The 24,690-nt window shown below is 34.2% G+C and overlaps 2 protein-coding genes and 1 long non-coding RNA gene across 3 annotated transcripts in view; 2 read left to right on the top strand and 1 right to left on the bottom strand.

Moving 5' to 3' along the window:
* The window catches only part of LOC143239978 (uncharacterized), a 54,870-nt gene that overhangs the window by 15,629 nt on the left and 14,551 nt on the right, over positions 1–24,690 (top strand). Inside the window, exon 5 of the mRNA XM_076481699.1 lies at positions 4–160. Coding sequence (XP_076337814.1) covers positions 4–160 — 157 coding nt within the window. The remainder of the gene's footprint in view (positions 1–3; positions 161–24,690) is intronic.
* Positions 907–24,024, bottom strand: LOC143239979 (uncharacterized). Its single transcript, XM_076481700.1, has 2 exons — positions 22,025–24,024; positions 907–1,030 (listed from the first exon to the last, which is right to left on the bottom strand). Exon 1 carries the CDS (start codon positions 22,530–22,532, stop codon positions 22,227–22,229), a length of 306 nt encoding a protein of 101 aa, XP_076337815.1. The 5' UTR covers positions 22,533–24,024; the 3' UTR covers positions 907–1,030; positions 22,025–22,226.
* Positions 1,608–4,525, top strand: LOC143239980 (uncharacterized). The gene is made up of 2 exons (XR_013021489.1): positions 1,608–1,664; positions 2,678–4,525. It is a non-coding gene; the product is annotated as an uncharacterized LOC143239980 (long non-coding RNA).

Genomic DNA, 24,690 nt, shown 5'->3' with positions numbered 1-24,690 from the left:
TAGGTAAAATATTTGCTTTTATGGCTGTCATGCAGAACGTGTGTTTTCTAACAGGCCCCTTACTATTCAACAGCCTTTATCCTGTTACAGCTACCTTTTTTAAGGGATTTCCATTTGCATTAGCTGCTCTGTTCGAGTTTATCGCAGTTATAATATTTGTGTAAGTATATTTAATTCCAGTTTTTGTTTAGGGTAATCTTTCATATTTGGAGTTAAACACTCACTAAGAAACGTAACTAGTTTATTAAGCAGGGCACAATATTTATGAAATTTATATTAAAACAAATAACAAGGAATTATGTAATTTAATTATTGTAATTGTTTATATCTATGTATTTGTATATCTCAATAAACAGAATTTCTCAAACCCTTAAAGTATACTTCTTCGTAAGGCCTAAAGCTTCTTGATGTTCAAAAGCTTTACGCTTAACTACAAAACAAATAAGCAAACTGACCAAACATTCTGATTGGTTGGGTGTTTGGAATTAAGCACAAAAGTACACAATGGGCTGTCAATGTTCTTGTCATGGACATCGGCACACCGTTCGTAGCGCGTGAGTTCGCGGACATTTCGTTATGACATCTGTTCTTAAATATTTTGCTCAGATATGTTTCTTATGCGTGATCTTCGTTGCAGGTTTAAACATTTACACAAATAAAATAGACCATGCATATTTCCATGTGTAAAATCGTGTTATTTTTCATATTATTTGTATAAAAGTGATATAGCAAAGTTTATATATTTTTAGATAACAAAATTTTATCTAAATAATTGATTTTTAATCTAATTTAACAAATAAATTTTCTTTTTAAGATTCAAAAAACAATTCACTAAAAATAAGGTGATAAAAACGAAAGTTATGTGTTTGGTAGATTTAACTCACCATCCCTAAAGTTTTAATAAAATTTGTGAATTACATGAAAAGGAGTCCCTCGTCTGGTACAGTGGTAAATCTACGGATTCGCAACGCTATCAATAAAGGTTCGAACCCCCCTCGGTGGACTGAGCAGATAGCTTGATGTGTCTTTGCTGTAAGAAAATACACACATGAAAAGGAGTGAAGGAAGCAACCAATAAAATCGTAGAATTAACCACATGATAAGTTCTACCAAGACAAAAATAAAAGTACAAATTTCAAAAGGGAAGAGTTTAAAAAATCGGTAAAAATAATAAGTTTGGTTTGAATTTTGCACAAAGCTATACGAGGGTTATCTGCGCTAGCCATACCTAATTTAGCAGTGCAAGACTAGAGGGAAGGCACCTAGTCGTCACCACTCATCGCCAAATCTTGAGCTACCCTTTTACCAAAGAATAGTGGGATGACCGTCACATTACAACGTTCCCACGACCCTCGGATTACGAGTCGAGTGCCTTAACCACCTGGCCATGCAGGGCCTACTCGTTTGAATGAAACAAAAGTAAATCTTATTAAAATAACAAAAAAATATTTATTGAAATTTATTTAGTTATGATTAAAATTTTAAATATTCAGTACAGGACAATTAAAGCAATCTAGTTACCTTAATGAATTATTTAGTTTAGTTTATCTACTTGGTACTAAAAGACAAAACCCACAATAAACAATAAATATTCTTTCATTCTATAGGTATCTTTTTTAAGGAATTCAAAAGTAAGCCTTCATTACTAACGGAAATACCACTCGGTAAGATTTTTTTTAAACGTATAACTAACTTATTCAGTGTACATTTGTCTATAATGCTAATGTGAACTAAATTATGTTTATAGTTATAACACTTGTTTACAATATTGAAATACATACACATGTGTTCGTTGTATCAGCAATTTTTCCTTTACAGTATAAAAACAATACTATTAACAATAATTTTATTTGATATAAGTTCATTTTTCTGTAACTTTCACAGTGGCTCAACAATAGTCGTGATGGCTTACAAGGCTAGAACTTGGGATTTAATCCTTGCAGTGGTCACAACACTGCTAACCTATTCTGTACCTTTTGCGACACACCAAGTAATTTAATAGTTTGAACATGAAAAAGTGAGATCGCATAAGGTGTTAAAGTTTGTTGGGTTTTTAGGCATAAAGCTACATAACGAACTATCAGTGCTCTGTCCACTATGGTTATCGAAACCTGTGTTGTAGTCTTATAAACCCTCAGGCTTTCCGCTGAGCCACCAGGGAACATTACGTTCATAACAAGAACTTTACGAAAACTTTACATAAAAAATTTCTCAACCTTAACCAGCCGTTTTACATATATGAAAACTCCTTGTTTTGTACCTTTTATTCATTTTTATTTTTATTTATCATGAGAAATTTTTAACTGGTACAGGGAAATGGCAATAAAAACAGAACATTTACAAAACTGTCATGAAATTAGTAAAATATAATAATTATAAAATACATTAAAATCTTGAAATATGTAATAGTTTAGTCGCGATACTGAAAGAAATGAGCTCATATTGCCTTCGTAGTATAAATTTACTTTCGGTAAGTCACTATTTAAAAGTGTCCATTCTTTTATGTTCAGACGAATTATAAAAAATCAACTTAATGATGGAGAATCTTTAAAAAAACGGTCTTCACGTAAACACTTCAGATTTAACAATATCAACTCATAAAATAACAGAAATTTATAGAATTATTTTTTCGTTTAATTAATATATATTTAATATATTGTTTTTGTTTTTCTTTCAGATACTATTAAAGAAGAACCAGTTTAATATCAGTAGTGTCCTGGCTATATACGATAGATGAAAATTTACTGCAAATATAAATATACTGTTGTAAACTCTGAGGAAATATGTAGTGCTTGTACATCTTTTCTTGTGTATTTGTTTGTTTTTTGTTTACATTAAAATAAAAATGAAATGCGATGAAATGGTAGCTTCCAGAAGAGGATATGAGGGTCACTGAATCGGTTGGACACGAGGAGTAGAATTAATTTTGCACGTGATACCTACAGAACTCTCCCTGTTCTCGTGCATTCTTTATTAATGTAACTTATTCCTAATCGTTACAGAGTTCCTTTAATTTCTATAATTTTATTTTCATCCAAGCTAGAGTACCTGAACGGAAGATATGTAAATTCCTGATTATGGAAAGAGTATCCTAAGACAGAGACTCCCAAACTCTTTGGACCTGCAGGGCTTCACGTTAAGAAAAAAACATTCTGAAGCCTTAATTAAAAAAACACACACACTTAAAATGGAAAAAAATCGAACACTAGCACTAGATAAAAATAAAGTTTACTTCAAACGTTTAGAATATAAATTTATTAAAAATATCAAAATGTAAAGAAAAAGTTTTATTTCTATTTAGTGGTTCAAAATTTTCTGCTTGTAAAATTTATATCAGTAAAAACACAGTGTACTTATTTATTAGTGGTCCGGATTGGATTGCTTTTGTTCACAAAATAGTTCAATATTTCGAATTATGGTTGTTACCTGTAAGCGTAAATCATCTTCAATGTTTAGCCTTTTTCTAAATTTGGTCTTTGTAGCTGTACACAATGAAAATATTTGCTCACAAAGATATGTTGCTGGAAAACGCATCAAAATTTTCAAAGCTCTGTTAATTATTTCAGGGTATTCCATGGCCATTTGAATCTACAATTGTATAATTTCTTCCTGCTGAAATTTTGTTTATTGTGTTTAATCAGTTGAAATTTCAATAAGCTGATCTATCTCTTTCAAAGACAAATTGTTGATATTTGCAGAGTTACTAAAGGGATTTTGAATCCACAGTAATTTTTCTAAATGAGGTTGGAAGTATTTCCCAATAGCTGTACACAAATCAGATATGCACTACAAGACAAACTTTTGCATATTCACTTAAGGAAACTTCATTCATAAGTGAAAGAAGCGCTGAGATTTTCGAAGTAATCGAGTTCTTCCATAAGTTTACATTCACCCCAAATTTTTAGCTTATGGTGACATGTTTCCATTTTACTCCGAACTGTGAAGTACGTTACCCTGGTACCCTACATTGTAGCTTTCACTTCATTTAGATAGTCAAATACGTCCAAAAGGTACGCCACTTTCTATATCCAGCATTTGTCCCTTTATTGTAATGAAAGTTCAAAATGGCATTCATATAAAAAGAAACCTATCTCCTCATGCAGTTCGTAAATCCGAGCAAGCACTTTTCTCATAGAAAGCCGTCGGACTTCAGAATGAGGCAACAAATTTTTATTCAAACTTCCCATATTGTCACAGAGTAAACTGAAGATCCTTCAATTGAGTGGCCTTGATTTTATAAAATTAATTACTTTTATGACATCACCCAATACCTCTTTTAAGTCTACTGTCTTTATCGTCATGCACTTGCAATGAAACTCATGCCAGAAGACTTAAAAGAGGCGATGTCATAAAAATAGTTAATTTTATAAAATCAAGAACACTCAATGCGATGATCTTCAGGTTTACTCGAGAGTATTCAGGTTTTTAATTTATTATGTGCGCCACTGGGCCTGAAAATTTTCCACTCCATCTTCATTATCTGTTCATGTAAAACCATATTGAATAAAACGTTCATCATACTTTATTTTCTTTCTTGTTTCGGTACTTCTTACATCATCCTGCGCTGAAATGCTTGTACACAACGATAACGCCGATAAATTCGCACTAGGCCAAGGAAAAGTTTTACTCATATCAGATTTATTACTGATATTTAGCCATTATAAGAGTGACAACTAATTATTAATTTGTCTAAAGACGTATTCTTATATCTTTGGCACTTCAAAAGTATTTTTATGGACACATAATAGCTTCTTAATGAAAACTCGCTCAAGCACTTGAGTTTTATCATCATACAATAACATGCTGACCTGAGATCAGTGTTGCCATAACAAGTCAGAAATAAAGATTTGTGGAAAAAAGGCTAGGTAGGGCACTGGAACAATATAATTTTCTAAAGGAAAAGGATAACTTATTATATTTACTTTTTTTTCTTTAATAGATATTTCAAAGTCAAATAACAAAATATTAAGCCAAATCTGAAGTGCGTCTCAATCTCCAACGAAATAAAACATGAAGTCATGTGGGTGTATGACGTCATAGAGCTCATTGGTGCTAAGTTTGCATAATTAAACTACAACGAATCTAACTTAACCTAACAATTACTAATTATAATTGTCATATATATAATTATACTTCATGTAAACAAACGTGAAGTTGAAATAGTTGATACTGCATCTAATTGCATCACAGTTTAAAATTTGGACGAGTTTCAGCTATGATGTCACGTTTCATTTCGTTCGAAATTTAGCCGCTAATCAATATCTGGCTTTTAAAAGACAGTTGGCATCACTACCCAGGGTCGATTGATGTTTCATACAAAAACTGCTGGACCATCTTGCATCTCCAATGACGCATGCGATGTTGAGTGGTTCCACTCTCGAAGTTAATCGAAACTGTATCAACCTTCTTTTGATGTTTCGGTAGAATAAGTAATACGACCTATTAAACAGATACTTGCAAATTTTGTTAATCCCAACTGACACGAATGACCCAAACACTTACCACGGGTTATCAAACAACAGAACAGAAGACGACTGGTTGCTTTCTGAACATATTTATGTTTGGCTGATATACACCGTTTCCATTATGTATGACCTGACCACTAGTCCAGACATGCCATAGTGTGCACAAAAAATATGTATAGTGGTTAAGGTTTGCATTAGATAAAGTGCACGCATTTGACAGAAAAAGTTGTCATGAACAGAAGATATTATGATATAGCAATGAAGGAACAAAAGCGTGAACATGGAGATTGGATAAGGTTTTGGTACAAGTTTAGAGTTCGAAAGTAACCCTCATGTGTTTGTACTAACCCTTATCTCATTCACTGACAGACGAATCGTTCAAACCACAAACTACAATGTTCACGTGGTGTCTGGCGTGTCCACAAACGTTGAACATGTCGATAAGCTATAGCTATACATTAATGTTAAATATCTAAAGAGCTGATTAGACCAGCAATCAGAAGTTGTGACTGATAAGACAGACAATAGTAAGAGTGAGGTTTTGTTTAACCTCGAAGATCATGGAAATAATTTCGTAGTGTGAAGAAGAAATATCATTGAAGGAGCTGTCATGATACCTGAGACACCAAAGAACACGTTCTAATTGTTATGACTTGGACTGAGTGATAAACCAGAAATTAAAATGATGAGTTAATTGGACATCATAACTATCAATCCTGGCTGAAGGAATATTCGTTGAATTCTGCCTCTGATTATTTTTGAGCTGCTGCAAGAGAAAGTTGAGTTTGTGGGATCACAGATGACGGTATGGTATAAAAGCACGGCTCTTGAGATATAGTCCGTAAATGTAACAATAGTTACTAGGTATTTGATATATCCAATATCATTATTGTAACCTTTCTTTGCTTTCTGTGTGTTATCATGCTCTGCAAATGTTCCGTCAGGGACAAAAATAACTGAATCACCAGAATATGGCAGATTGTCGTTCGTTGTGTTTCATGCATATTTTACTGAAGTTTAAAATTTGGGGTTAAAGATGGTTGAACATCGCCCAAAAAATAAAAGGTAGTGTGGTACCACTAAACACCATATTTTCTCTTTTATTTTAAAAATTTAAACTTTCCAGTTTATCAACATTTTAAAATATTTTAGATATATGTGCTTTCGAGCACTCGTTCCATTCCACATACAGTAGATCATACTACAATACTGAGTTTACTTTGTTTGCTTTTCAAATGCAGTCAACGCATATACTAAGACCTTTGTCATGACAACACTGATGTAGACATATTTTTGGATGAAATATATGCATTCTCTTGAAACATCATATTGTCTAAACTTAGTACCAGAATACCAGAAGGATAAGCGTCATCACTGATTATTGTCCCTATGTTCACTTAGGACAAACCGTGACATAGATAGCTGTCTGTCAAAATGTCAAATATGTAAGTGGGCTAAGGATCTTTTAGAGTAATTGTCTGTGACTTGTTGGCAATAAATTAAACAATAAACGGACAGCTCTTAATTCACTTATGTACAAAAATTCACTACCCTATAATATATCTCAGTTGCATCTATAACTCTAAATAATTCTCTTTTCTTGTCACAAATTCACACAGGATAACCCAATTACTTTTGATCCCAACTGACAAGACAATTTATTTTTATCTATTCCGTTCCTTACTATACAATCCGCAATAAATTCACTTCCGTTACCTCGCGGGTTACCATATTTTTATCTCTAACTTTAAATAACTATATTCTTTCGTCAAAGTCCACACCGACGGATTCAATTACTTTAGAAGGCCCACTGACAAGGCAAATTATTCTTCTTATCTATGATAAACTGTGAGCCTCACTTTAATAGATCACCTGCTAAAGCCAATCACTCACACACGATAGATAATTTCACGTTTTCTTTTTTTTTTTTCTCTGAACTTCACTTTACTTTTCTGTCTTCACTTTCAGCAATTTGATGTTTTGCGATTAAACTTCTAGCTTCCTTATAAATAGTCCGTCAAGGATAAAGTCCTAATCACTCAGTCTAGAGCTGTCTAATTATCTCTCAGTTGAGTTGATATTTCTCTACTTAACTTGCGCTTGCTATTGACCTATATATACATATATATATGTTGTTCACCGAGGCCTTGAACTTTTATAAACTACGTGACACTATAATGGAACAATACTCACTTCAAATAACGAGAAAAATACCGAAGATTCGAGTAAAGTGACGTCAACAATATTACTAAAGCCTAGTACAACAATCTAATAGCATAAACAACGTATGACTCGTACAGAGATACGTAGCGAAACTTGTTATAACTACCGCTTTTAAAATAATTATTAAATATTAAGTCACAAATGTATATCAAAGAGTAGCACCTAATCACTTAGTGTAGAGAATATGTACTGACCATCTTCTTCATAAAGTCATGTTTTCCGTTTTATCTTCGTAAATTTGATCCTGTTGTTATCTCTACTTATTATCAGTAATCTTCTTTGTTCTCAATTCAGTTACAAATATTAATGTCTTTTGTTTTTATCATTCAAGAATGACCTCGTGATGTTTTAGATTTCATAAACTGAGAAGTTAGTCCAAATATTAAGTTTATTTAGAGTGAAGCATAAAGTTACACAATGGGATATCTGTGCTCTGCCCACCAGACATGCCGCTGTGCCACTAGAGAGTACTTTTAAAGATTCAAAAGAAGTCTGTAAGAAGTCAGCCTTTTCATCGTTAAACTTACATTTCCGATTGTGACGTTACAAACTCATGATTAACTGTATGTGCCTTTCTATCTCGCACAGGTGACTCTGAGGTAACCTTGAGGCTTATAATTCTAAAATTCGAATTCAATTCCTGTGGTAGGAACAACACAGATAGTTTATTGTTCAACTTTGTACATAACAAATTACAATTAGTTGTAATTGTATGTTTTTAAATATAAACCTAATGTAAGACTTATAGAAAGCAAAATACAAACACATTCAGTGTTCGGTATCTTTTATCGTTTTCATGGCTTTAATTCTTTATTAATATACTATATTCTATTCAAAAACGTTAACATCAAAATAGTATAGACATACTCTATTTTCTTTCTTTTTTGTATGATATCACATAAAATAATAGTAACGTACTTTCAGTGGTCGAGTACGTTATATTTTAAACAATTTTTAAACGTCATTACAGATCAAGTAATCATGTTTGGTCATAATCTATTTGACGACCAAGTATCTTGAAAATATCCTTGCAACATATATATATATATATATACTATGTACAAGAACAACAATGTCCTAGTGCATGTTTCAACCGTCCGACTGTAAAGAAACGAATAAGCACAGGATCTCGCATCTTGACTGATATGCATTCCTTTAGATGTGAAATTGTTGAGTAAATATGCCGTAAAAGTAACTTGTGTGTGCAAGACTTTTGTCACTTTTCCAGGCAGAGGTCCTTCTTGAATATGCTGTAAACGGTTACCTGGAGAACAAAGACGGATGTTAACACTAACTTTTGTCTTCGTGGATTCGCAACTGTTACAAGACACTGCACTTTACTTGTTGTGATTTTTTGTTGTTGATCTCTTTTTGGATGATCCTTATTGTTCGAGGTGATCCAGATTCCTTTGTTTCCTTATGCCATTAAGTACAAAAAGACGTTTTTTGGAAATTCTAACTCTTCAAACTGAACACATTATTATGATTCTAAATCTGTGAATAGTTTACAACAGAAGAGCTTTACTATTCCATTTCCAAAATTTATCAATTTTCGGTTGCATCATACTACATACGAACCATCAAATAATGCCAGAATGTAGTTCCATCGCGGCTTAACACTGATTTTATGTAACATATGACATAATATTCATGATCAAAATAAGTTTTAATGTAATGTACTCAAACCTGTAGGACATGTGCCAACATCATTTTTAACAGTAACCTAATAATATAATTTATTTCAATCTTATTTTCGAAATTCTAAAAAAGAAAAAACAAATAAAAAGAAACACATGGTCATAATTTCATAATATATACAATGGTGATTTAAGTTAAAATAGAAGATGCTGTTCTGTTTTATTCACTTTTCGATGTAAATGACTTTAATAACATTTCTGCAGGTTTTGGGTGGAATATGTTTGGGGCTAACAATAACGCATTGTACCTCCGTATGGCTTCTTCTGGGTCCGGCTATTGGGCTGTTTCTCACAACTGCCAGTGCCACGTTCTTCGGAGCTGCTGTAACTTTTCTTTCTTACCTGTTGTCTAGCCACACCTTCAGAGCTATTCGCACTACAATCTTGGTAAGTTCTGATAAGATATTTATTTTAGAATGGTATTAACCTTGTAAAGTCTGTTAGAGTTGTGACGATCATAGTGAAGTCGTCTGGGTTAAATGTTTTTTAGATGTTACTTTCCAGAACCTCAAGATACAGAATGTTTTTGTATTATCATACCACCTTGGTAACTTGTAGTGAAATTGTTTTACAAAACAGTGCTACTAAGTGAATTTTTCCTTTCGTTTTGTACTGAACCGTACTGTTATTAATTAATTTCTTTTTTTACCAAACTGTACTGTTAAATAAAATACTGTTTTACAAAAAATATATTTTGTATTTAGTTTGTTAGAGTTGTAACTGAAAGTACCGTTATAGCGAAGTCGTCTGGGTAAGATATGTTGAGATGTTGATTTTCAGAACCTAACTAATAAGCGATACTGTAGTGTTACAGTTTCATATTTGTAGGCCCCGGCATGGCCAAGGCGTGCGACTCGTAATCTGAGGGCCGCGGGTTCGCATCCCCGTCGCGCCAAACATGCTCGCCCTTTTAGCCGTAGGGGCGTTATAATGTGAGTGTCAATCTCACTATTTGTTGGTAAAAGAGCAGCCCAAGAGTTGGCGGTGGGTGGTGATGACTAGCTTTCTTCCCTCTAGTCTTACACTACTAAATTAGGGACGGATAGCACAGATAGCCCTCGAGTAGCTTTGTGCGAAATTCAAAAACAAACAATCATATTTGTAAGGCTTACTGTAGAATTCACATAAAATTACTTTAATAAGTACAAAAGGTCTAATAGGACTGTAATAGTCAATGATGCTGTCGTTTTACTATACTTGTAAAGTTTCTTTACAGAACCGTACAGGTAAGTGAAGGTGTTTTATACAGAACTGTGGTGTTACGTAAATTTGTTTTACATAAAGAAAAAAGTAAGTGGAGGTATTTTTTTACAGAACCATAGTGGTAAGTAATGTTGTTTTACAAACCGTACATGTTGCTGTTGTTTGTTTTTTAACAAATTCGTGGTGATAAATAAAGTCATTTTTCAGCACCTAACAGGTAAATGAAGGTGTTTTTGCACAACCATACAGATATGTACAGTCTTTTACAAAAAGGTACTGGCAAGGGAATATTTTACTACGGAAACGTGTTAGTAAAGAAGGAGGGTATTTTTTTACTGATAAATGATTTTTGTCTTACGGAATCCTTGAGGTGACCAAAAATGTTCTTTCACATCGTATCGGTATGGTTTCAAAATGGAATCATAGAGCTAGAGTAGAACAACTGACAAAATAAAAGAGACATGTTTCACTGCTGAACTGGTAAAGTTTAGTAAAAAAGTGTTTTTTCATAAGTTACATTAAAACGATATAGAATCCTCACTACGTCGTTACAGTCCATGTCGCTACGGTCATCTTGACAACAGTTCTGCAGCACAGCACTTTTCCAGTTGGTGTACACACTTTATTTTTTCAACAATCAGTTACTTACTCAACTTACTCAATGTTTTTAACCCCTTCCCACTTTACAACAAAGGTAAGCGGTCATGCATGCGTGAAATCTTTTTTTAATATGTTGTCTGTTGTAGCTTGGGACACATGAACGACCTTTGCTTCTGATTTTTGTGTTGCAAGACGCCAAGGACTTGTTTCAAGACTGTTTCTGGATGATCCTTGTTTATCAAGCTGACCCATATTCCTTTCATTTTCAATACCATTAAGTACAAATAATATCCCCTTCTTGGAAATTGTAAATTTTGATCTACACACATCTTTATTATCTTACTGTACGAATATTTTGCGTCGGAAAAGGATGTTATATACCCTTTCCAAAAGTGTCCAACTTACAGGGACACCATATAATTCTAGAAACTACAAAAAATTATAAAATCAGTTCTGATACAGTCCGTTCCACCGCGATTTTTATTACCTGTGGTTATCACGTGACTTACTGATTTGCATACTTAAAATCGTTTTAATATAACATTTACGACCCTTTGTATTTCTCATTTTAATTAGATTACAATTAACCATGAGTATTTGTTCTTGGATAAAAGATAGTATATTTTATGATAAGATAATATCTTCTACTCAGGTATTCCATTCTGTGTATACTCAGTGATGTCGAGAAAACTCACTTGTAGAAAAATATATATGTATAAACGGCTCGTTTGGGTTGAGAAAATATTTTACAATGAGGAGCGAACAACGTTTCGACCTTCTTCGGTCATCGTTTGTGAACCTGACGAGTAATACCCTGTAAGAGTCTAATGACAGTAATTAATACATACCTGCCATCATTTCCATTTTCCCGATGAAGAGTTGTCTCCAAACACTGGCAGTTGATAGAAGTTGTTATACATATTACTTCAAATAGGGACTGTTTGTTAAGTTGTATAATATTTTGTATAATAACAAAATGCCTTCACTTTTTTTTAAACTACATACTTGAAAAACTGATGTAGTGAAATGTTTGCAGCAGATTCGTGAATTTTTTGTAGCAATCCAATCCTTTATACGTGTATCAATCATTCAGGTTTTAAATAAAGTTTTGTTTTATAATAGAAAATCAGATACTTCTAAGCTTTAATTTCTTACAAATTAGTGAGCTGTTTGGAACGTAAAAAAGCTATATATATTTAATTCGTCATAATGATTGTCAGGTTAATCTCACTGACTACCAGTGAGCTTGATCTGACCCAGTATGGCTTAAACCTGCATAAAAGTATATCACAACTTGAAAAAAGACTAGTGCTTCATCCAAAGAACCAAATACTTGACCTAATGAATTCAGTGTATCAAATGGTATTAAATTTTACCATGCTTTCTTCGGTGCTTTTTTTATACATTTTCAAGTCTGTTTTATGCTGTGTTTGGAACTGTACATTTGTTTCCAATAAAACATTATTTCTCCTACTTGTACACAGATTGCTTTAATATCAGAATTTTTAATTCGTAGCACTGTATTGTGGGTGTCATAAAATGTAATCTAACCAAATGCAGATCATGCTCTACGTGACACTCAAAATTCAATATTTAGCTATTGTTTAAAAAGTTTAAGTAGGTATTAAAACCTATTTGTAATACGTTATGCTATCGTTGAAATGGATAATGCGGTTGACCATCTGGTGACTAGACAACGTTCGGCTCACTTCCACGTATAGACAACCTCTTTGATCATTTAGTGACGAGAACGTTTGGCTCACCTCCAAGAATGGATATTTGATTGGTGATTAGGTGACATGGTCATGCCCCACTTCGCGTTTTCATTACGTTGGACCTGATTAGTATAGGCAAAAGTAGATTTAAATGCCGTCAAATGACCACTTGACCGGAAGGGTTATCAAGTTTCAAACACTATCAAGTGTATAATCTCTGTTGTATTGAGACACTGCACAATATTGTTGAGAAATGCTTACTGAAATAATATACCTTCATATTTCAGGAGACAGTGCAGAATACTATAGCTTCTATCTTATACACTGGAGCCTCCATTTTTCTACTAATTAGAACATCATTTATCTTGTGGCCACTGTATCTGGTTGCTCCACATTTCCAAGCTTATCCTGCAACGATAGCCGTCTTGGTAAGTTAGTTTTTTGCGCTTGTCTTCTATTATATGTGTGTGACGTGCGTTAATCTTGCATAAAACTGGTCTTGTCCTATTGCCAGTGAGATATACTTCTCATTGTCTCTATTATAATTATTTGTGAATATTGTGTAAGCGGCGTTATTATCACTGGCATAGTTATTGATTTTCGACGATTACGAAAGTTTGAAAACTTAAAGTTACAATGAATATTACATCAGTTAGTTTGATCATTCTTTGTGCTGATGACCATCACTATACATGAAACTCAAATTATTTTATTATATATGCAAAAACGGCTCGTTTGGGTTGAGAAAATATTTTACGTAGAAGAGCGAACAACGTTTCGACTTTCTTCGGACACCGTCAGGTTATTTTATTAATTTATTTTTATTTAGAAAGTATATATTCACTGGGGAAAGGTGCTTAGGTCTATCATCATCATATAAACAATACCTGTCAAGTTCGCTCACTAGTTCATTTTTCTCCAATTTTTATTAAAATAATTTATTGTACTATGTAAGAGTCTATCTGCTGTTGTTTCTATATGTGCGTATTTATGCATAAATTCGGAATATGTTGTTCTAGGTACTTTAAAAGCTGTTGTGAGTGATGCATTTTGTATTGTTTCTAGTTTTGTTTGAAGTAGTTTTTTGCTTACATTTATCCATGCAGGAGCTGCATAGTCAATGACGGGTCTAATGTATGTTTTATATATTTTCATAATGTTGTCTGCCATAGCTCCACTGTTTTTGCCAGTCAGACTTTTAGCATAGTTTGTTCTTCGCCAAATTTTTGTTCTAATACTATTTATGTGGTTTACCCACGTAAGTTTTGAATCGAACGTAAGTCCTAAGAATTTCGCTGATGTAGCAGTCTAGAGTTGTTCACCATTAATGTAGATCTGTGGTTGTGATTTTTATGTTTAGTTAATTTTGTGAATACTACTAGTTGTGTATATTGTGATTCTGTATTTTTGGCAATATTCACTTATTCTATTTACTTGTGGTTGTATATTTGTGGCTGCTATTGCTGGTGTTCGTGCATTTTTCCAGATTGCTACATCGTCTGCGAACTGTGATGAATATCCATTATTTGGATCATTTAGAGGCATATTATTCACGTGCATGATGAATAGGATAGAGCTAACTACCCCTCCTTGAGGAACACCCGCTTCTGGAGTGAAACTCTCAGTGAATGTCCCTTCAACATTTATTCTGCATGATCTGTTTTCCAGAAACTTTGACAGCCAGCGAATAGTTCCCCGCGGTAGTCCCATTTCTTGCATTCGGAACCAGAAACCGTTGTGTCATACAGTGTCGAATACTTTCTGAATGTCGAAAAAGCAAGCGACAGTGCATTCTCTTTTATTAAAACTATCTACAATTGTTTCTGTCAATTGGACTAAGTGGTCTGTTGTTTGTCTGAACTTTCTGAAACCATTTTGTTCTTATGGTAATTTTGATGTTGTTTCCAGAAATGCAGAGAGTCTGTTACTAGTTATTCTCTCTGGAATTTTGCCTACACAGCTGATCAGGTTGATTGGTCAATAGTTATTTGGGTTATTATTGGCTGGCTTTCCTTCTTTATGGAACATTAATACATTTTCATCCTTCCAAGAAACCGGGATACAACCAGAATTTATTGATAGGTTAAAAATTGCTGTAAGATGTTCAAATAATTTCGGAGTGCCTTTCTTAAGAAGAATGACTTGTATACCACCTTCTCATTGTTATTTATTTTTAGTGTTTGTTATTGCTTCTACGAGTTCTTGTGCTGAAATTGTGTTTGTAAGCATTGTGTTTGTGTAGTGGTTTGTGTTGTTGGTTTGATAACTATTTAAGTCTACTGGAAAAAAATGGTTTGAATAATTCATTGTTGTTTATTATAAAGTTATTTACTTTATTATAGTAGTATGTGTTCATGTCTGGGTCGTTATTTGTTTTCAACGTATTTTCAAGTTGTTGTTTGAATGTTTCGGCTTTTTCTTTATTTGTATATGCTGTGGTATTATTGTGCTCTAGTGGCGGGTATTTTGTTGTTGTTGTATCTGCATTTGTTAGTTTTTTTAGGTATATCCAAAATTGTTTCGGATCTGTTTTTTCGTTAAGTTTGGTGCAGAAGTCTTGCCTTTTTTCTTCTTTTAATAATTTAACTTCTGCTCTAATTTGGTTTCTTATTCCGTTTAATTGTGTTTTTAATTCGCTATATCTTGTGTCTGTGTATTGTATTCTTAATTGTCGTCTGTGCTTTATTAGTGTTAACAGGTGTTTGTGAGGTTTCCATGTATTATTTTTAGTTTTATGTTGTTGTTTTGGTATTGTCTGATTTACTGCGGTTTGTAGGCATTCCGTAATTATTTGACAGTAATTATTAATAACTAATCTATTTTTAATTGTTGTTATAATTTTGTTTGGCAATCGATGGTCTAATTGTTTTTTATGTTATTTCCAATTTGCTTTTTTGTAATCGAATTTTCCTTTTCTATGTATAATAATTTTATTGGGGTTGAGATCAAAGAAACACCATATGGGTAGATGATCGCTGTCTACATCTTTTTTCCCTTTGAAATTTTATTAGCTTTGCGCTCATGTTGTAGGAGCTTAGGAATAGGTCTAGTATGTCACTAGTATTAGTGGCATACACTGTATGCGTAGGTGTGTCGTTATTCAAGAAGGCTATATTATGTTCATCTATAAATTGTTGGAGAAGCCTTCCATTAGCATTTGTTGAATTACAGTCGAAATTAGTATGTTTGCTGCTTTGATCTCCTATTAAAATGGTATTTTGATTGTGAGAAAAGATGTTTATTACATTTAAGTCTATTTGCTTTGTGGGTGAACATTACATACCTGCTATTGTAACAATTGAGCGATTACTTAACAGGACATCTATAATTATCTTTTCGTTACGGCTGCTAATTTGAATTTCTGACACTGAAAGATCTGTTTTGTATAGCAGCAGCATTCCTCTGTTTTTATCCTGTTTATTTAATATGTCTTTTCCAATAGTTATATAATACGGTATTTTAAATCTACTGGTTTTGTATAATAGAATCTCACGTAATATTACAACTTCTGGGTTAGTTTGTTGAATTATGTATTACTTGGAAGCCACTGCACCTTGGATGTTGATATATACAACGGTGAATTTAAGTTGAGAGCAGGTATTGCGTTAGTGTTGTTATTAATTGTGGGATGTAAGGTATTATACGTTTTTTCGCTATGTTTATGAATAGTTCAAAGCAATCTAATGTTTGTGTTGGTTTTGTGTATTCGGCTAAGAAGTCTGTTGTAATACTTGTAATTATATTTATAAATATGTTTATTTTGTTATTAGTGTTTATTTCTTTGGCAGAGTTATCGTTGTCTTGAGGTTATGGAGTTTTGTTACGTTTTATCTCTGTGCTGTTTATCGCTTCCGTTTGTTTTTGCTGCGTGTTCAGTTTCGGTATTTGTGTGATAGATTTTTTAAGTGTTTGTGTATATGTTATTTTGTCTTGTTTCTGAGCTTGTTTTGTTTGCTGTGTATTGTTCTCTGTTGTTTCGTTATTTTTTTTGTAATTGGATGTTTTTTATTTCGTAAATTCCTTGTTTTATTTGTTTATATTTTTCGCAGCCTTTATAGTTTGCAGTGTGATTTGAGTAATGGACTCCACGAATGACTACAGATTTCGTATGTGGTTTATTTCCAGGTAGGTGTATGACCTTGTCTGGTTTAAACGCGTATTCTGGCCAGCCCTTAAGCCATTTATTTAGGTCAGCTGCCTCTTGACCTCTGACAAAAAACTTCACAAGGTCATTTGGGTCCACAACTCTAGATTATCAAATAAGAGCTATCCTACTTCAGTTAACAAGTTTCGAAATTATGTGACAAATTCACTCTAGCCACTTGTGGGGTGAAGAGAAAGAATAGTTTCTGACCGCCTCGGGCTATTTCTCGCCTCCCTGAGGAGAACGAAATAATAATTAACCCAAATACCTACCACGTAATACACCTCTGACAGTGACACCACCACGGGGTAAGCACTTAACGGTGGCGATAGACACGTTCGGCTTACAGAGTTTGATTTCTATTGCCAGTTACCATATTTCTCTCTCTCTCTCTTGGTGTTTGGGTATATATATATTTGTATATCCAGGAGGGTCAGGTACACTAGACCTCTTCCTCCTCATACCATATTTCTGGTATAGCCATCCTTAATTTTGAAATGCGATGTTTCTGTGGGCAACACGCTTACATAACCCTACCTAAAATTTACCTATTATTTCCTATTTTTTCCATCTCATCTTCCCACAGATGTTTGCTCTGAGCACTATAGAGGCCTAGGTGAATAACATAGCTACATTTGCCAGTGATATTAATTTTTACGTATTGACTTTGCAGTCGGAACTCGGCTGTAGTCTACATTTGATTTCTGCTCGGAATTCAAACTCTTACCTATGTTGAGCGACTTCGGATTGTTACTCCAGATCATCAAGTTTGTGTGGTCGCCATACTCCAAGTCAGTACTTGACCCTATAGGTCTTTCTTTTCTCAAAAAGTTGGCTTCCTTCACTGACCAGAGAATTCCGGGTTCACCTCCTTGTACCCAACACCCGCCAGTATGACGAACCATCCGCTCGACGGCTAACCACACAGGGTTTCCTGCGCTGGCCGCCGCCGAGAAAAGTCTGCCACCCGTCAGGCCCCCGGGTGCGATCCGTACCCTTGGGGTAGGCTTCCTAACTTCATCTCCTGTACCACGCCTCCATTCCTTCAACTTAGAGAGCACACTAACTATTCTGACTAAACCCTTACTATGGGAAGAGGATAGGTCATATCTTCTCCAGCCTATCCCGCAACCCCAGTCAACCCAAAGTAAGTTATAGAAAATACTTTCCCTACTTACCTTAGTTTCTTTTTCATCTGTTACAGTAGAATTCCTTTGTCGTAGTAGCCTTTTGGTTTTCTGTCGTATGTTTATTACTTGTTGAGCGTTTTGGGGAACGCAATACACAACTTCACATATATAGTCAAAGTCACTATTTTTACGGTCCATGATCCATTTTTCTTAGCACCTGCACATGTGAAGTACACAAACACACTCGCTAACCACATTTGTACCTCCAGCGGTGGCTGGTTCGCCGTGGTTTCCTCCTCCGTTGTCCACTTGAAGTCAGCGTGTGATGCTTGCCTCGACATAGTGAATTTTTTTTAAATCTCAGATATATAAATCCGCCTTTCGTTTCCATGATTTTTGATTCTTCCGAGGCCCATCTCTTGTTAAATTCTACTTCCGATAATCGATGTTTATCGATTTTAAGCCTAATTCTTGTGTTAGCTCTAATTCTTTTCATGACCACCAGAACACTTTCCTTTACATTTTCATACACTGCCTTACACCTTGCGGACCATATCTGGTGTTTAAATTCGCTCAACAAAAAGAAGAAGGAGAATTTCTGATTGGTTTTCACAGGTAGTGGGGTATTAAAGAGGACTGCAGCGTAACTTATCAGGCCCGTGTGGAAAATATCAGATATTTTCCTCCAACATACTTTAACGTATGCACAGTCATAGAAAGCATGCTTTCTTGTTTCTATGGTCTGGCAGTGCGGACATTTATTTGTTTTCATAACTTTTTGCTTGTTTAATCTCTCTGTTGCGCTAACTATGTCGTGTGCTATTTTGTAATTGAGGTCTCTTCTTTTGCTTTCAATTTTTCTGTTGCTTGTTGTGGACCATGCTGTCTTCCAGTTTACATGCGGATATTGGTTTACTATTTTGGCTTCTACTTTTTCTGTTAAATTTTCGTATATTTTTTCTGTTCACATTTCATGTAGTTGTATTGCTGGGTTTTTTATTGTCATCTTTTTCGTTTCTGCAATCATCTTTTTAGGTAGACTGGTGGAGTTTCTGCTCGTAGTGCTTGAGGTCTGGTTTTATTTACGCAAAATTTGGCGTTGAAAACAACTGTGTAGTTATAGAAAAGAGCACAATTGTGTTCAGACCCCATAATTTTGCACGTGTTCTGGATCGTAACTGCTGTCAGGTAGTTGTCCAACTTGGGTAGACGTAGGCCTCCTTCGTTAATCGGAAGATTGACTATTTCTCGTGACAGGCGTTCTCTTTTTGAATTCCATATAAAACTGTATATTTTTCTACTTATTTTCTTGATTTCCGTCTCTGGGGGCGGAAGTGTTCTGCCTAGATATATGACACTTAGATATACAACTTGTTTTGTGGCTTGTGCTTTAGTTTGATAGGACAAATAGTTCTCTTTCCAGTTTTCTATTTTTTCCTCTATTTCTGTAACTTTGAGTTTCCAGTTGTGGCCTATTGGGTCATATGGAACCCAGCAATATTCCTAAAAGTTTTATGGGGCTTTTTGTCCAGCTGATATTAGATGGGGAGTCATTTCTGGTTCTCCATCTACCCAGCCAGAACCCTTTGGATTTTTATTTATTTATTTTCGCTCCACTCGCACTACAATACGTTTCTAATGTCTGCGTGCTTTTTACTATTGCTCTTTCTGTGGTTAAATTCAGGGTTACGTCATCAGCGTGTGCAAGGCACTTTTGCTGAATGCCGTAATTGCCTGGAATGTGAACTTCTGTTATTTCTGGGTCTGCGTTAGCGCTACTGAGTTTAGTTTCGATTATTAGAACATATAACGTTGGAGAAAGGGGACATCCTTGTCGTACTCCTTTCTCAATTTCTAACTCGTCCGTCAAGTGTCCGTTTATATTTATTCTAGCAGTCACCTTTTTGTATATCAGTTTAATACAGTTAATTAATTTCTGCGGAAAGTTATATTTCTTTAAGACGTAGAACAAAAATTTATGGTCTATTTTATCAAAGGCTTTCTCCTGATATAGTGAGATCATACAAGTTGGGGTGCATTTGCTATTGGATGTTTGTATTATATCCCGGAGCATACTGACATTAAAAAGTATGTCTCTTCCGGGTACTGCAGAAGTTTGAGCTGATTTTATTAGATGATTCAGCACACCTGTAATTCTGTTATTTACACATTTAGTAAATAATTTATAATCTACATTGCTGAGTGTAAGAGGTCTGTAATCTCTTATAAGATCCAAAAAGTCCTTCTTACTCTGCAGACTGATTATGCCTTCCGTAAAGGATGGAGGTAACTTACTTCTTTCTAGGTTGTTTTATCATATCTTTTTCATGCTGAATCGTTTCATCACGTTCGTAATCTCTGTTAATTGAAACGGCTCATCACGATTATCTTCTGATGAAAGGGTGGGGAGGAATTTTGCTTTGTAACCTCTGACCACTTACTTTCATCAGATTCTTTAGATTTATGCAGCTCTTTGTAAAATGTTAGTATTATTTCTTCTATATCCTTCTGGTCGTTGGTAGTCTGTCCTGGATTTTTTAGTACTGTTATGTTAGATTTGTTGAGTCTGTTTTTAAACTGTTTATAAAATTCACTGTTGAAGGTTTCTTCACTGTCTAATTCCTTTATATCTGTTCTTATTTTAAGTCCTTCGATTCGATTCTTTCATTATATAGTTCGTCTAATTCATGTCTTAGGATTTCTATGGATTCTAAAAAATTTGGGTCACCGTTTAAAAATCTTGATAAACTAGTCAGCTGTCTTTCTATTTTATGTATTTTTTCCTATTGTCTTTTGCTATAGTCTTACCGAAATGTTGAAACCTAGATGCTATTCTGGTTTTTAAATCTTTCCACCAATCAGCATCGTATTCTGTAGTGTCACAGAGCTCTCTCAGCAAATTGCTAACTTTCTCTATGACGTGATCTTTCTTTGACAGAGATACGTTAAGCTTCCAACAACAACTGCATCTTGAAACTGTTGAGTTTCTCCTATATTAAATTCTAATGTTACACAACTGTGATCGCTGACATAGTTGTTCGGGGTACCTATCGGTCTAACCGTTATTCTGTTTGTCTTTAGGAGTAAAGCTTCAGACACATAAAATCTATCCAATCTACTTCCCACTCCATTACGGCTTCAGAAGGTTAAACCTGGGTTATCTTTTACCAGGTGTCTTTCAGTTGAAAATTATCTATAATATCTTTTAAAGATTTAGCACCGGGGTCTATGTTTTTCCTATTACCACCTATTTTATCTATCAGAGGATCCAAAACACAGTTAAAATCCCCTACTAGAATAATTTCGTTTGTGGTATATAAGTATTGCTTGAGATTCTTATAAAAAAGTACTCTAATTGTATGATCTGCTGGGGCATATACACTAATTAATCTTATTTTTTGTCTATTATGTTTTATATCTATATCTATTATTCTACCATAATAATCATGTCTTACTGCTTTAACTTTGCCTTTGTAATTTTTACTTATTATACTGTCTGCGCCTGCTTCATTAGGTTTTCCCAATGACCAGTACGATAAGACATCATGTTTCTTACTGAATAGTCTGATCTGATGTATGTTATTGAGATGACATTCTTGTGGTACAAGAATGTCAGCTCTATTTCTCTTCATCATATCTATTACCATCTGTTGTTTGAAGGTTTTTAGAAAACCTTGAGTGTTTAAAGCTATTATTTTTAATTGCACTGAGCTTTAATATATATATTTTATAATTAAAAATGGAGTGAGAAATAGATTAAAGAGAGAAGAAAAGGAAATTAGAGATAATTACAGTTTAAAATTTAACAATGAGGCTCCTGTGACTACATAAGGAATTACCTACTTACATTTCACCTGTACTTCTTGATACTCTTATCGGTCGATGTTGCTAACCGTGACTTTTTCGTCCTGTTTCCTTCTTCCATACCTTCCTCGCTGTCCGAAGATGACTCCGACAGTAGGAGGTCTTTGGCTAGAAGCTCGATTCCTGGTCTACTTTATTTATATTTGTGTGTTGTCTTTTTTCGCTGTTGTTTTTTTTTCTTCTTCTTAAGAATCAGCCATTCTTTTCCTGGATACACTTCTGTAGTTGTTTTCACATTCACATTCTTTTCCTGGATACACTTCTGTAGTTGTTTTTTCATTCACTTTCTTTTCCCCATTCGTAGTTACTTGTTTCTGTTCCAGGTCCGATTTTCCCGATTTCTTTACCACTTCAGTTGTAACTTGTTTCTCTTCCAATTTCGTTGTTTCTTCTTTGTTTTCAACGTTTTCATCTGCTTTCTCTACTACTTTTTCTGTCTCTTCTTCTACCTCAATGTTATTAGCTTCATTTTCTATTACTTTCTCTACCATGTCTTTCACTATTTCTTCAACTACTTTCTCTACTTGATCTTTCTCCTCACCCGATTTAAGGGCCGCAACGAAAGATTTATTTTTACACAATTTGTGAATTACGTTCTTATCTGAGTAACCTTCCTTCCAATAGAAAATAATTACTTGCCTCAGCGTTGGTCTTCTCTTGCTTCGGTTTAGCCTTCCTGCGATAGTTCAGTTTTTCCGTACAATACTACACACGTACGTAGAACTACACTCTTCGATTTCCGCGCGTTGAAGTGCTTGCACACGACGACAACACCGATGAATTCGTATTAGGCCTAGGAAAAGTTTTACTCATATCAGATTTATTACTGATATTTAGCCATTATAAGAGTGACAACTAATTATTAATTTGTCTAAAGACGTATTCTTATATCTTAGGCACTTCAAAAGTATTTTTATGGACACATAACAGCTTCTTAATGAAAACTCCTTCAAGCACTTGAGTTTTATCATCATACAATAACATGCTGACCTGAGATCAGTGTTGCCATAACAAGTCAGAAATAAAGATTTGTGGAAAAAAGGCTAGGCCACTGGAACAATATAATTTTCTAAAGGAAAAGGATAACTTATTATATTTACTTTTTTTTCTTTAATAGAGATTTCAAAGTCAAATAACAAAATATTAAGCCAAATCTGAAGTGCGTCTAAATCTCCAACGAAATAAAACATGAAGTCATGTGGGTGTATGACGTCATAGAGCTCATTGGTACTCAATTTGCCTAATTAAACTACAACGAATCTAACTTAACCTAACAATTACCAATTATAATTGTCATATATATAATTATACTTCATGTAAACAAACGTGAAGTTGAAATAGTTGATACTGCATCTAATTGCATCACAGTTTCAAATTTGGACGAGTTTCAGCTATGATATCACGTTTCATTTCGTTCGAAATTTAGCCGCTAATCAATATCTGGCTTTTAAAAGACAGTTGGCATCACTACCCAGGGTCGATTGATGTTTCATACAAAAACTGCTAGACTATCTTGCACCTCCAGTGACGCATGCGATGTTGAGTGGTTCCACTCTCGACGTTAATCGAAATTATATTAACATTTTCACCGCGAGAACTTTACCTAAGCTAAATAAAATCGTCTGGCGTTAAGCAGATTAAGACATTAAAAGACCCAATACGCGATAAACGTGTTATATTTCAGCTATATTTTACTTTTTTTAGTTAATACAGCGTATTCTGATTCAATTTTATAGTTTTAGGAAAAAAACATAAACATTCTAAAATTTCCTCGCGGAGCCCCAAGTAACGACGTCGGAGCTCAAGAGCTTTGCGGAGAATAGTTTGAAAAAGAATATTATAGACCAGATGTAAACGACATCTGGTTATATTCTTCATTAAAGTACTAATTTTAAGCTCTAACTTGTTGAAAACCCGGTTCAACAGGGATACATTTGTGAACTTAAAACGCTGGAAACGGCGGTTTGATTCCCCCAGTGAACACAACAAATAGTCTAATATGGCTTTGTTTTTACAAATAAACAAGTTGAAATAACTGTTATTTTATTCTTCGTTCAGGAGATGACGTTATCTGTGACGCAGCTCACGCGCGACGAAATTAACAGCATCTAACATCTCTGGACGGGGGCGTTCCTTTTATCAATTCATTTTTTCCAGCTTATTTTCAACTTAAAGATCAAAACCTACGTATCGATGATACAGAACATAATAGCAATGCTAAAAGTGCAGATAAGATGTCAAACCACGAGACCTCATGAAAGTCGGCGTAAGCTGCTCGAGCCATTTAGAAAAGCTTTGGAAACTGTAATGTGTAAACTTACAGATTTTAAGTTTCCAAAACATAATTTGTTTTATCTACAAGAAATCAGGGAAACGTAGGTAAGCTAAGAGTGTCTTAATGATAATCATTAAAAGATTTAAGGATAAATAAAGCAAAACTACAAGGATCGTTCTTTTGAATTAATTATTAAAATGTAGTGAGAAAGTTTTTGTTTGTTTTCCTCCATCACTAATTAAATATGAGCTTATAATTATGATTTAGTTTGTTTGTTCACCAGAACTAAGATATATATATATATATGCAGAGGGCTAATCTTTGGAGAACAACTACCAGTCTGTAAACACTCGTTCTTGAAAAGACTACTTTTA

This window comes from Tachypleus tridentatus, chromosome 13, assembly GCF_004210375.1.
Source record: "Tachypleus tridentatus isolate NWPU-2018 chromosome 13, ASM421037v1, whole genome shotgun sequence".
In the NCBI taxonomy this organism is placed as follows: domain Eukaryota; kingdom Metazoa; phylum Arthropoda; class Merostomata; order Xiphosura; family Limulidae; genus Tachypleus; species Tachypleus tridentatus.
This window is presented reverse-complemented; position numbering and strand designations above follow the sequence as displayed.

Coding starts and splice junctions, on each gene's coding strand:
- LOC143239979 (XM_076481700.1), bottom strand. CDS start 22,532: ATGGTAGAGAAAGTAATAGAAAATGAAGCTAATAACATTGAGGTAGAA.